This window comes from Neophocaena asiaeorientalis, unplaced genomic scaffold (genome assembly GCF_003031525.2).
Source record: "Neophocaena asiaeorientalis asiaeorientalis breed wild unplaced genomic scaffold, Neophocaena_asiaeorientalis_V1.1 scaffold78, whole genome shotgun sequence".
NCBI classification, from domain to species: domain Eukaryota; kingdom Metazoa; phylum Chordata; class Mammalia; order Artiodactyla; family Phocoenidae; genus Neophocaena; species Neophocaena asiaeorientalis.
In genome coordinates, this window is record NW_020175018.1 from 16621917 (window position 1) to 16633158 (window position 11242).

Below are 11242 nucleotides of genomic sequence, written 5' to 3' on the forward strand. Positions count from 1 at the left end.
TGCGAAGATGCAGAGGGGAGAGGAGGAGAGCAAGGGATCCAGCAGCAGCCGCCTGGTCTGAACATTCTGGGCCACCTCTGACCACTAAGCGGAGGCTTGTTTCGAGGGTCTGGCCCAGAAAATATGAAAGCTTTCAGACCCACGTGTCTGAGGGGCCAGGCCTGCACCGGGCAGGCTCTGCTTGGGTGTGGGAGTCCCAGCTCCTCCAGGCTGGGAGTTCACATCAGCCAGCCTGGGTCCCTTCGGCAGCTCTGCTCTCCGGTTCCCTGGGGGAAAGGGCTATGCTTTTAGCAAGAGCCAACAAGACACCCAGCACCAACTGGGATCCAAGTGCAATGAGAGGAGACCTGTCACTGCTTTCCCAGAGATAACCGAACCCCTCTGGGCTCCCACAGTTATGTGGGACACACAACTGTCTAGTTTAAGAAATAACAATAAACAGGGGCGTCCCTGGTGGCGCAGTGGTTGAGAGTCCGCCTGCCGATGCAGGGGACACGGGTTCGTGCCCCGGTCCGGGAAGATCCCACATGCCGTGGAACGGCTGGGCCTGTAAGCCATGGCCGCCGAGCCTGCGCGTCCGGAGCCTGTGCTCCGCAACGGGAGAGGCCACAACAGTGACAGGCCCACGTACCGCAAAAAAAAAAAAAAAAAAAGAAATAATAAAAAATTAAAACCCACCACACTCGAAAAGGAACCTATATGGCAGTTGCCAGTTTGCACAAAACAACCTGGGACACAACAAGCTAATCGAAAATACCTTCCTTGGGCGATTTCTTCATAGCCCCAAATTTAGTCCAATGGAGAAGAGAAAGAGAGAAATACTAAAGAAAACAGCAATAATAAAATCTCTGCTACCATTCTGCTGAATTCTATTGCCACTGACTCAGCGAGGGTCCCCTCTTTTACCCTCTTTCCAGGGATTTCCGAGAGACGCAGCAGCAGCTCTGACCTGGGACCTTGCAGTTGGACGTGACCCGGACCTTGCCCGCTGGGCCTGCAGCGGTACAGCCCGGGGGCCGGGGGAAGAGGTTCAAGGCATGGCCCGCCCCGCCTCCTCCTCACAGCATCAAGGTGAGGCAGGATGCAAAGGAAAAAAAAAAACAAACAGAAAACCACCAGTCTGTCTGATACACTGCAAACTTCCCGACATCAATCGGAATCCTATACTCCCTCTCCATAGTAAACATTAATTTTAAAAGGAAATACCGTGCTACAAACTTGCAGCATGAAATGAATTATTTTATAGCCAGGCGGAGGGCAGATTTCTGGATGGAGCCTTGGATACTTCTTTCTTTCTTTCTTCTTCTTCTTCTATTTTTTTTTTTACTATTATTATTACATTTTAAGAAAACTTTATAGCCCATTTTATTTGTTCTCAAATAACTTTTTCTCCTTCTTTGTGACACATCAATTACTTGGTTTGCTTCCCTCACTGTGGGATGTTGGAACCAGGAGTTGGATACTGCTCAGTGGAACATAATTTAGTATTATGTGCCATGGGTTTATGAGGCAGAAGTGAAACAAAACGTGGCATTTGAACACCATCCGTTTATTAGCTCTAAGAAGAGACTCGTATTTGACAAGGAGACAATAACTTTGTTCCCTGATAAGCCAGAGGGGTCTCTTTCTGTGTCCAGTGCAGAGTAGCTTACCCTTCCCCAATGACTCTATTTACTAGTATGAATATATTTTAATAGTAAAATTGATAGATATGTAAATTTATTTTAATCTAATTTCATTGAATCCTCCTAAAAACAAAAAGAGCCTTTGTAGACTGTTTTCATATCTGAATTATAGATTTCTGTATCGTATTCCCAGATTGATTTCTAGGCTATAATTCTGTCAAGATTTCCTCCTGGTGTCAAAAACTGCAGCACCACAGCTAGAGTGCTTTATAATTGGCATCACAACCGAACCAGAATTACAGCCCTGATACTCATCCCAGTGCTAGGTGGGTTCATTTTAGAATGTTTCTCTCTTCCTTAGCCTATATCTGGACTTGAAGGTTCATGGCTAAAATTACTTTCTGAATTAATCATAAAAAAATGCTTAATGGCAAGCTAAGGTGGAGGAAATGGATTGGTCAGAGATGACAAAGAGGAGGAGAAAATACACCCTCAGTGATGGGAGAGAAATACAGAAGGATGACTGAACAGTGGCATATGATTAAATCTACGTTGTAAACAACTATCTTTTTTATTTCTCTGCTTGTCCTCTGCCTTAGGGTCAAATAAATTAAATTGGCATTATTTACTAAGTCTTTAGAAACTGCTTTTTACTTCGTGGTGAACGGGGAAGTATTTCCTTGCAAGCCTGCCCTAAATCAAAGAGGTTCTTGAATAATCTTCCCTGCGATGCTTTTAATAAACACCGTGTCCTCCCCTTGTTGGTCGTGCAGTCCTGGCATGGTGCACAGGGTTGGTAAATAAAATGGGCATTCTTCCCCTCGGGGTTCAGAAAAATGAGCACTAGGTTCCCTCCCTATGTCTTGTCAATGACCCGCCCCCAGTCTTCTTTTAAGTGACTGTTTTTGCATTTTCCCTGATGCCTTTCATCTTCAGGTAGATGAGTTTACTCAGAAGCTAATTATTGACACCAAAGTCTGTTCCATCCCCAGCAAACAGAGGGTGGAAACTTCGCCTCATAGCACTGTGGTCCCCTGGAAATTCCCGGTCAACACAGATGGAAAGACAGGCTGCTCAGGCTGCCTGCTGCCCTAGAACTAAACAGACCTTTCAGTCTTCTAGGAGGAAGCTGTCCGGACCCAACTCCAAGGATATAATTAAGACAGAATTGAGGAGAATCCAACCGTGAGGGACAGAATAATGCCCCCCACCAAGAGGTCCACCTCCTAACCCCCAGTATCTGTGAGCATGTTACTTCACATGGAAAAGGGGATCTGCACATGAGATTACATTAAGGACGTTGATAGGTAAGATTATCTGGGTGGACCCAATCCAATCACATGAGTCCTTAAAATCTGAGAACTGTTCCCAGCTCTGGTCAGAGGGAGATGTGGCCACAGAAGAAGACCAAGTGTTGCAACACTGCTGTCTTTGAACACAGAGGAAGGGGGCAGTGATCCAAGGACTGGGGGCAATCTCTAGAAGCTGAAAAGGTGAGGAAATGTACTCTTCCTAGAGCCTCCAGAAAGGAACCTGTCTGACGTCTTGACGTTAGCCTTACAGAATTGTAAGACAATAAATGTGTACTGTTTAAGCCACTGAGTTTGTGGTAATTTGTTACAACAGTCAGAGGAAACGAATTTTCTGTCTATTTTCTAAAACCAAATAATGCTATTCTTAGACAAACCACAGAGCTATTCAAAGACACGTGATTTGCAAAATATACCCACCTTGGGACTCAGGTATAGACATTGCTAAATAAGGGTCCTAAAAGTTAAAAGAGAGAGAGAGGGAGAGAGAGAGACATAGACAATGAATACCCTTTGGAAGAAGAAGTACTCTAGGAAACAGCAGAACATTTTAGATAAAACCTTATCAGTGTGCTCAAAATAATTTAGAGAGAACAGACTCTGTAATACAAGAAATCAAAGAAAAGAGGATGAGATAAAATTTAAAAGGAGATGAAAGAAAACTCACAACGTTAAGGGAGAAAACTAAGGGAAATGTAAAAGCATTATAGAAATGAAAAATAAATTAGAAGCAACAAGAAATAAATATGATAAAAAATAAAGTTATCATGAAGGACAGATGTGAAAAATAATACAGAAAAGGGCTTCCCTTGTGGCGCAGTGGTTGAGAGTCCGCCTGCCGATGCAGGGGACACGGGTTCGTGCCCCGGTCCGGGAAGATCCCACATGCCGCGGAGCGGCTGGACCCGTGAGCCATGGCCGCTGAGCCTGCGCGTCCGGAGCCTGTGCTCCACAACGGGAGAGGCCACAGCAGTGAGAGGCCCGTGTAGTGCAAAAAAAAAAAAACAGAAAAGAAAAGGAAAAGATAAAAGCTGCTAGAAAGAAACTGTAATTATGGAAACAGATAATAAATATCCAGCATGGACGCAATTGGTCTTCCTGAATAAGAACAAGTGAACGAACCAGAAAAATATTAATATATGTACTGGAAGAAAATTCTCCTGAAATAATGGAAATGGAAAGGATTCATAATATTCCAGAGAAAAGTAATAAAGAGAACCAAGACTGAGGCATGGCCTAGTGAATGTAAATGAACAGAGAGACAGAGCATCCAGACATAAGAAGTACATTACCTATAATGGAAAAAAATCTCACTGGCCTCAGACATTACTGCAAGCCCACAGGTGTCAGAGCACAGTATAGAAACGGTACAGGATGCTCAGGGGTAAGAAATGTGATGGGAGACTTTTTTACCTTGCTAGATGCTGTTTACAGATGAAGCTAACAGAAGGACATTCTCACATGTGCAAGAATTTAGGAAGTTTAGCATGTCTGTACCCTTGCTGACAATGACTCAAGGACATAATCCATTCAAACGAACAATGAGTCAGAACTGCTAAGTGCAGAGGTTGAATCATGTAAACAGCTGGCGTTGAAATCTGAATCCAGTTGAAGAGAGAATGAAGACTTCACAAGTACAGGAATACAGCTAAAAACAGAAAGTAATTGTTATATTTCTAGAAAGAAAAGCTTAGCTATCTTAAAAATAATAATCTGTGTATAACAGACTGAGGCCAAAACATTTCAGAATGTGTCTGTCCCTCCCCACCCCCAGCCCCAGCCTGCCAGAAATGGAGAGTGGGTGGGGGAGGGGAATGAGGAGGTGGTACATATGGGAGAATTTTTTCTTTCATCTTTCACTGACAGAGTCAAAATATTCTGTTTCATTTCAGAACTGACAAATTGAGAAATACAAGTTTAATCAAACCATCTCGACAAGAGTAGTAGAACTAGAAACAGCTTATCTTCGAAACCACCTTGGGGGGAGAGGAGAGAAGCCAACAATAGCAATAATAAAACAAAAAGAAAGGGCTTCCCCGGTGGCGCAGTGGTTAAGAATCCACCCGCCAACGCAGGGGACATGGGTTCGAGCCCTGGTCCGGGAAGATCCCACATGCCGCGGAGTGACTAAGCCCACGCGCCACAACTACCGAGCCCACGAGCCACAACTACTGAAGCCCGTGCGCCTGGAGCCCGTGCTCTGCAGCAAGAGAAGCCACCGCAATGAGAAATGCGCGCACCACAATGAAGAGTAGCCCCCGCTCGCCACAACTAGAGAAAGCCTGCGCTCAGCAACGAAGACCCAACGCAGCCAAAAACAAAAATAAATAAATAAATTTATAAAATAAAAAAAAAAAGGAAAACACAGACCATTAAAAAAAGATGGGAAACAAAGGAAACCATGATGAAGCATAAAATAAAGTGATGAAAGTAAAAAATAAGTGGGATAAATTCAACTGTTCAAAGGAAAAGACAAGCAGGTGAATAAAAAAATGTTAAACCCAATTTCATCCTGCCTTACGTGACAGCTCAAAATAAAGGAAGCAAAGTAACTGAAGGTAAGAGACATGCAAATGCAACAAAGCAATCAAGGGTTGAGTTCCGGGTAGAAATGGCGCATTGAAACACGCATCACATTCTGTTTCCTCCCCAAACCCGACAGAAGATTGACGGGAAAGGGATTCTGAAAACCTACAGCAACGACAGGGAGAACAGCGGAAGGGAAGGCAACTAAACAAGTGTTTTTGAGGCTGGAAGGCAGCTGGACCTGTGACAACAAGCAACAGAGACGTCAGCAAGCCAAATCCCGAGTCAGCAGCAGGAAAAGCTGAGAACAAACCCAGAGTCCTCACCGGCAAATCCTCAAAAGACTCAGGCAGAGGTACTGAAACGGAGCAGGGCCCTGTGGTCCTTCCCTCCCATGTCCTCCGCCTGCCTTTTGTCTGTGGAAAAACTTTAGCCAATGAATATGTTTAATCAGAGAAAACGCAGAGGCAAAGAAAACAGTCAAACAAATAATCATAGTTTAGTCGTTACGCAGAGTTAAGGACCTTTAGCTCCTCCTCAGGGGCTACGGATAATATTCTGAGCCGTATCCTGTGAGCTGTCTCCTAGATACTGAAACCCCACCAGGTGGAAGAAGCTAACTACATGATGACCAGGCTGTAGCCATGACATAAGCTGCCGCAATTCGGAGAACTGGCCTCGAGGAAATGGGAACAAACTGACCCTGGAACTGAAGAATGACTGTACCTAAAGCAGTCAAGATGACGCTGGTCAGAGCATCGCAGGACCAGTTTCAAGGTGAGTGTCAGAGCTGACTGTGCTGTTTCTACATGTAGCGCCCTCCCTCCGTCTACAAAAGCTCTCGTCCCCTGACTGTCAGTAGGGGGAAGTCAGCCTTTGGACAGGAGTCCCCCCACCTCCCCCCTTGGGTTGCCAGCATTGGAAATAAAGCAAACTTTCCTTTCCACCGAAATTGCCTCTTTATTGGCTTTTGAGCAGCAAGCAGCACCCGTAACAGTCCACTCGGAAACTGGCTGGCTAAAATAAGGACGATTGGTTAAACTTGCTTAAGGAGAGACTAAGCCCCAGATGCCCTCCTCACTCCACCCAGCTGAGTGAATCAATCCTCCTCCACTTCGGTAGAAATGGGAGGTTTATTCTCTAGAGAGGATATAATACAGGCTCCTTGGACTTGAAGGATGCTAAGCACAGTTGACAGTCTGAGTCTGTACCAAAATTAGGGGAATTAGGTTTAAAAAAAATATGCATATGGCATGCAGTGTGTGAGACCTCTGCCCACCTTCTCCCAGTCTCCACTGTCCTGCTTCTCCCTCGGACCCCAGACCTTTACCCTCCAGCAGGAGATTGGGTGGGTCCTCTCCGAGGAATCTGACATTTCCAGAGGAAAAGACTTAAAGATGTTGAGTTGGCGGGAGGATCCTGCACAAAAGGCCCCAATAGTTCATCCTACACTGAAGTCAAATTCTATGAGCTCCATCTATGCCCTCAGAGCTCCCAAATAGCTTTTTAGTTTCCTGTTCTTACGTGTGAGCAAACAACCAAGGGTAACACAATATCTTTCTACTGAGAAACAATGAGACCAAGACAAACAAAAACTCAGTAGGAACAGACTATGCAGGAGGGGAAAAAAACCTCAAAAATCCATGAAATAAGATCAAGAAGCTATAAAAGTAATATTCAGATGACAAAAAAAGACCTCTTGAATGTTATAAAAGTAAAAACTGCAGCAGAAGTTAGAAATTCAGTAAAAGGGCTGAAAGAGAAAGTTGAGGAAACCTCCTAGAAAGTAGAGCAAAACAAAACAAAGGCAAACCACACACATATACAAACACAAAACCAACAAAAGATACAGAATAAAGAGAGAAAAGTTGTTGTTTTTTTTTAAATTTACAAGGCCAGTCCAGGAGATCTAACACCCAAATAGCGGGTTCCAGGGAAAACAGAAAAAAAAATAGAGAAAAATCAACAAAATAATTCAAGAGAATTTCCCAGAACTGAAGGACATGGGTTTTCACATTAATTTTTGGCCCAATGGAGTAAATGAGACCCAGACAAAAGAAATAAATGAAATTTCAGTGTGAACTTCTTCAGTCTGGAGCACACGTGATGAGGGTGTAAGAGCCTACTGTCGTCAAACCATCTTTTTAACTTGAGAAGCAACTGGAAGGTATGCTACACTAAAACAAGAGAGCATGTGAGAAAGAGGAAGATGTGTGATTCAGGAAACAGAGACTCCAACTCATAAGACAGGCCAAGGGAAGCCCTCTAATCACAGCGCAGAAAAGTCCTGGAACAGCCCTGCAGTAAGCCTACAGAAAAAGCAGTCCAAATAAGAAAGGAACAGGAGTAAATAAGAAAAACCTGGAACTCACAGTTTACGTAATATGATGGACTTTGTGGACTATTGTTCTTAAGGGCTATTATAAGCTGTAGGAATAAGTAGCAAATAGATACAAAGAAAACTAGGCAAGTGAAGAAACAAGGTGATTATTAACATCAGGAAAAACAAAACGAGAAGAGAAAGGCAAAACAGACAAAAAGGACGTAAAAGACCTCCTTCCAGCTGAGTTAGCTCTCCGAGAGCAGGTTTTCTGGAAATTTTACACTCACAACTTTGTGCTTATATCTGATTGGCCAGAACTTAGTCTTTGGTTCTACAGAGCTGTTAAGGAGGCTGGAAAATGGGGTCTTTCATTTCAGCCACCAACGCGCTCTACTGAAAACTGATGTTTTGTTACTGAGGAGGCAAGGGAAAATTCATGTTGGAGGAGACAAGTAACGGTCCTGTCACAGACAGTTGCTTTCATCAAGATGGCACTGCACAGTTAACACACAGCTGACAAAAACCTTTATGAACTAAATAACCTGGCACCAAAACATATAAAGCAAAAACTACAGGAAACACAAAATCAAATCATTAATAAGCTACCTCTCCCGCAAAGGGCCAGCTCCAAGGAACAGTTAGTGTTTAGTGGTAGAATGCAGGACAGTCCTTCAGGTCAGGGAAAAAAAAAACAACACCTGTCCATCATGCCTCAGTTCCGGAAGTACTGCCCAATGTAATTAGACCAAAGAGTAAAATGATAAATATAAATATTGGAAAGGAAGAGGCAAAAGGATAAATATTTGTAGATGTGACATGATCACCACCCTGAAAAGCCTAAGGGAACCAACTGAAAAACTATCAGAAGCAGTAAGAAAGTTCTAGTAAGGAAGCTGGAGTAAAAAGCAAATAAGAAAAATCAATATCTTTCTTATACTCCTGAGAAATCCAGTTAGAAAATAAAATGGGTGAAAATACCCTCTTATCACGACACCAACAAGAAGAACAACAGGTAATATAATACCTAGAGATGCACTTAAGATGAAAAGCGTGGGCCCCGTAAAGTGTCGGTCGTTCCACGAAGGGCCAAAGAGAGGACAGGGCCATAGACTGCAACAGACCAAGTGATAAACCTAATGCAATTCTAGTTAAAATGTCAATGGCAGGGACTTCCCTGGTGGTCCAGTGGGTAAGACTTCTCGCTCCCCATGCAGGGGGCCCGGGTTCGATCCCTGCTCGGGGAGCTAGATCCCGCGTGCATGCCGCAACTACGAGTTTACATGCTGAAACGAAGATCCCACGTGCCGCAACTAAGACCCGGTGCAGCTAAAATAAATAAATAAAATAGTTTTTAAAAGTCAATGGCGGTTCAGGATCAAATTATCATAGTACTCATTTGGAATAACAAACGTATAAAATAGACAATAAAGAAGAGTAATGAAAGGGCTTTGTCCTGCACTGACTTGAAATACATGATAAAACTACAGTAGTTAAACAGTGTGGTACGACTGCAGAAATAGACTTGTGGGAAACAATAGAAAGTTTAGAAGTACAACCAAGTGTACTGAGAGACTGTATTTACGAGCAGACGGTGTTCAGACCATATATAAATACCTATCCCCTGCAGCCACCAGCCCAGGACCCAGTCACCATCTCTGCAGCAATCAGCCCCCAACAGCCAGGACTTGATCAGTAACTAACAGTTTCCCTAATTTTGCCACCATTTCCAATTTAGAACCAAATTAGAGAAAGCTGAATATGTTCCCCTAACCAAGCACATAGGACACCCTGCTTCCAGCTGGCCGCCCCCAGCTTCCCCAGGCCCACAGCCTCGCTCAGGGAAGCCCTGAAGCCTCACCTTTCCCAGCAGAAGGCTCTCCCTCCCCTCTGCCTGCCTTTGAGATCCGGCCAACTCCCTTTGCTATATACAGCAAGCTGTGGCTAAACAGCCTTTGCTTTTTTCATTTAGGAGGTCTTTGTTTATTTCCACAATATCTACTGTGGCCGGGTGCCCTCAAGTTCAAGTGAGTGGGAGAAGGACAGAGTATTCAACAATATTCAACACTTGAGGGGGAAAAAAAAAGAGATTTGTACTGCATACCCACATCAAAATAAATATCAGACGCATCAAAGAACCAAATGTAAAAAAGGAAGTTGTGAAAACAGTAGAAGGAAACATGGATTGCTCGGCACCACAATCCCATGAGGAAGGCCAGACTGGTTGATGCGTGTATCATTCACAGGTGAGACGCTCAGGTCCAGCAAGGCGAGCGGCAGAGCCAGGATCTGAACCCAAGCGTGACTCCCAGCTCCCAGTGTAAAAGGGACGAGTGGGTGGGAATGGGAATGACTAAGAGACACTCCCCTTCCAGAACGCGGTAAGGCTCCGGCAAGCTGCCAGCAGTCAGCCGGATCTGGACAGACAGTGCCTAGTGGTGGGGACCTTCCTGGGAGGCGGCGTGGCCAGGGCCGAGGCCCCGCCGGAAGCGGACTGCTCACCTGTTGGGCTTGTAGCCCATGCTATCCATCAAGCACGCCTGGTCCCTGTCTCGCGGGAAGCCGTGCAGCACCCACCCTCTCTCAACGCAGTCCTGCTGGTCCAGGCGCTGTCCCAGCACCTTCATGATGATGTAGCTGGGGACTGCAGAGAAAGGAAGACAGCTGGTCACTCTGCCGCCCTGGCCACCTCTCTGACCCAACAGGAAGGTGAGGGAGCCTCCGCGGCCATGGCCCACGGCCTTCCTAACTTTATTTGACCCTGATTTGAACAGGTGAAGAGGCCGTTTTAGGTGGACAGGGCTGTGGGTGCCCGTTTCCCATGACCCTCCGAGGTCCTAGCAATGGGAGGAACATGGCCACCCAAGAAGGGAAAAAAGCACTGGGTGACCTTGCCCTTGAGCTTGAGTTTTCCCTGACTTTGACAGGATATATGCCCATCCGCCGCCAGGGTAGCTCCCAGCCCTCCAGTGATATGTGGGCATCCCTCCCCGATCCCCCTGCAACCGCAGGGATCCAGTTTTTGCAGCAAAAAGACTTTTCACAGAAGCATACCAATCCCCAGTGGAAGGTCTGGTTTTCCTCCAGTGGGATGGCAATGGTGCCCCCGAGGCGCTCTGCTAATTCGGGATACACAAGCGACCCCCTTCTTCTCCCCTTGCCCCAGTTCTCACCTCCTTGATGTTCAGAATCAAATCTCTCTCAAGAATCACAGCTTTAGTTATAACCAGAGACTGAAATCAAGTCTCAAGGAGATGTTGAGAAGCCTCTTGTTTACATTACTGCAATTGACATTTTCCTGAAATTTATACCTCTCTTCTCAGATTCATTAAAACGCCTATGTTGCTAATGTACTGCGTTCTAGCAATTTGCACTGCATTTCCTGCACTTTGCATTCATTTTCCCAGAGATACTTGGTAAATATTACCATTGTTTGCTATGAATGTGCCCCCCCCCCCCCC

General features: G+C 45.0%; 1 protein-coding gene across 3 annotated transcripts in view; it reads right to left on the reverse strand.

Moving 5' to 3' along the window:
- The window catches only part of AK8 (adenylate kinase 8), a 128131-nt gene that overhangs the window by 42349 nt on the left and 74540 nt on the right, over positions 1–11242 (reverse strand). For all 3 annotated transcript variants that reach the window (XM_024762632.1, XM_024762633.1, XM_024762634.1), the window contains one exon: positions 10284–10425. In XM_024762632.1, coding sequence (XP_024618400.1) covers positions 10284–10425 — 142 coding nt within the window. The remainder of the gene's footprint in view (positions 1–10283; positions 10426–11242) is intronic.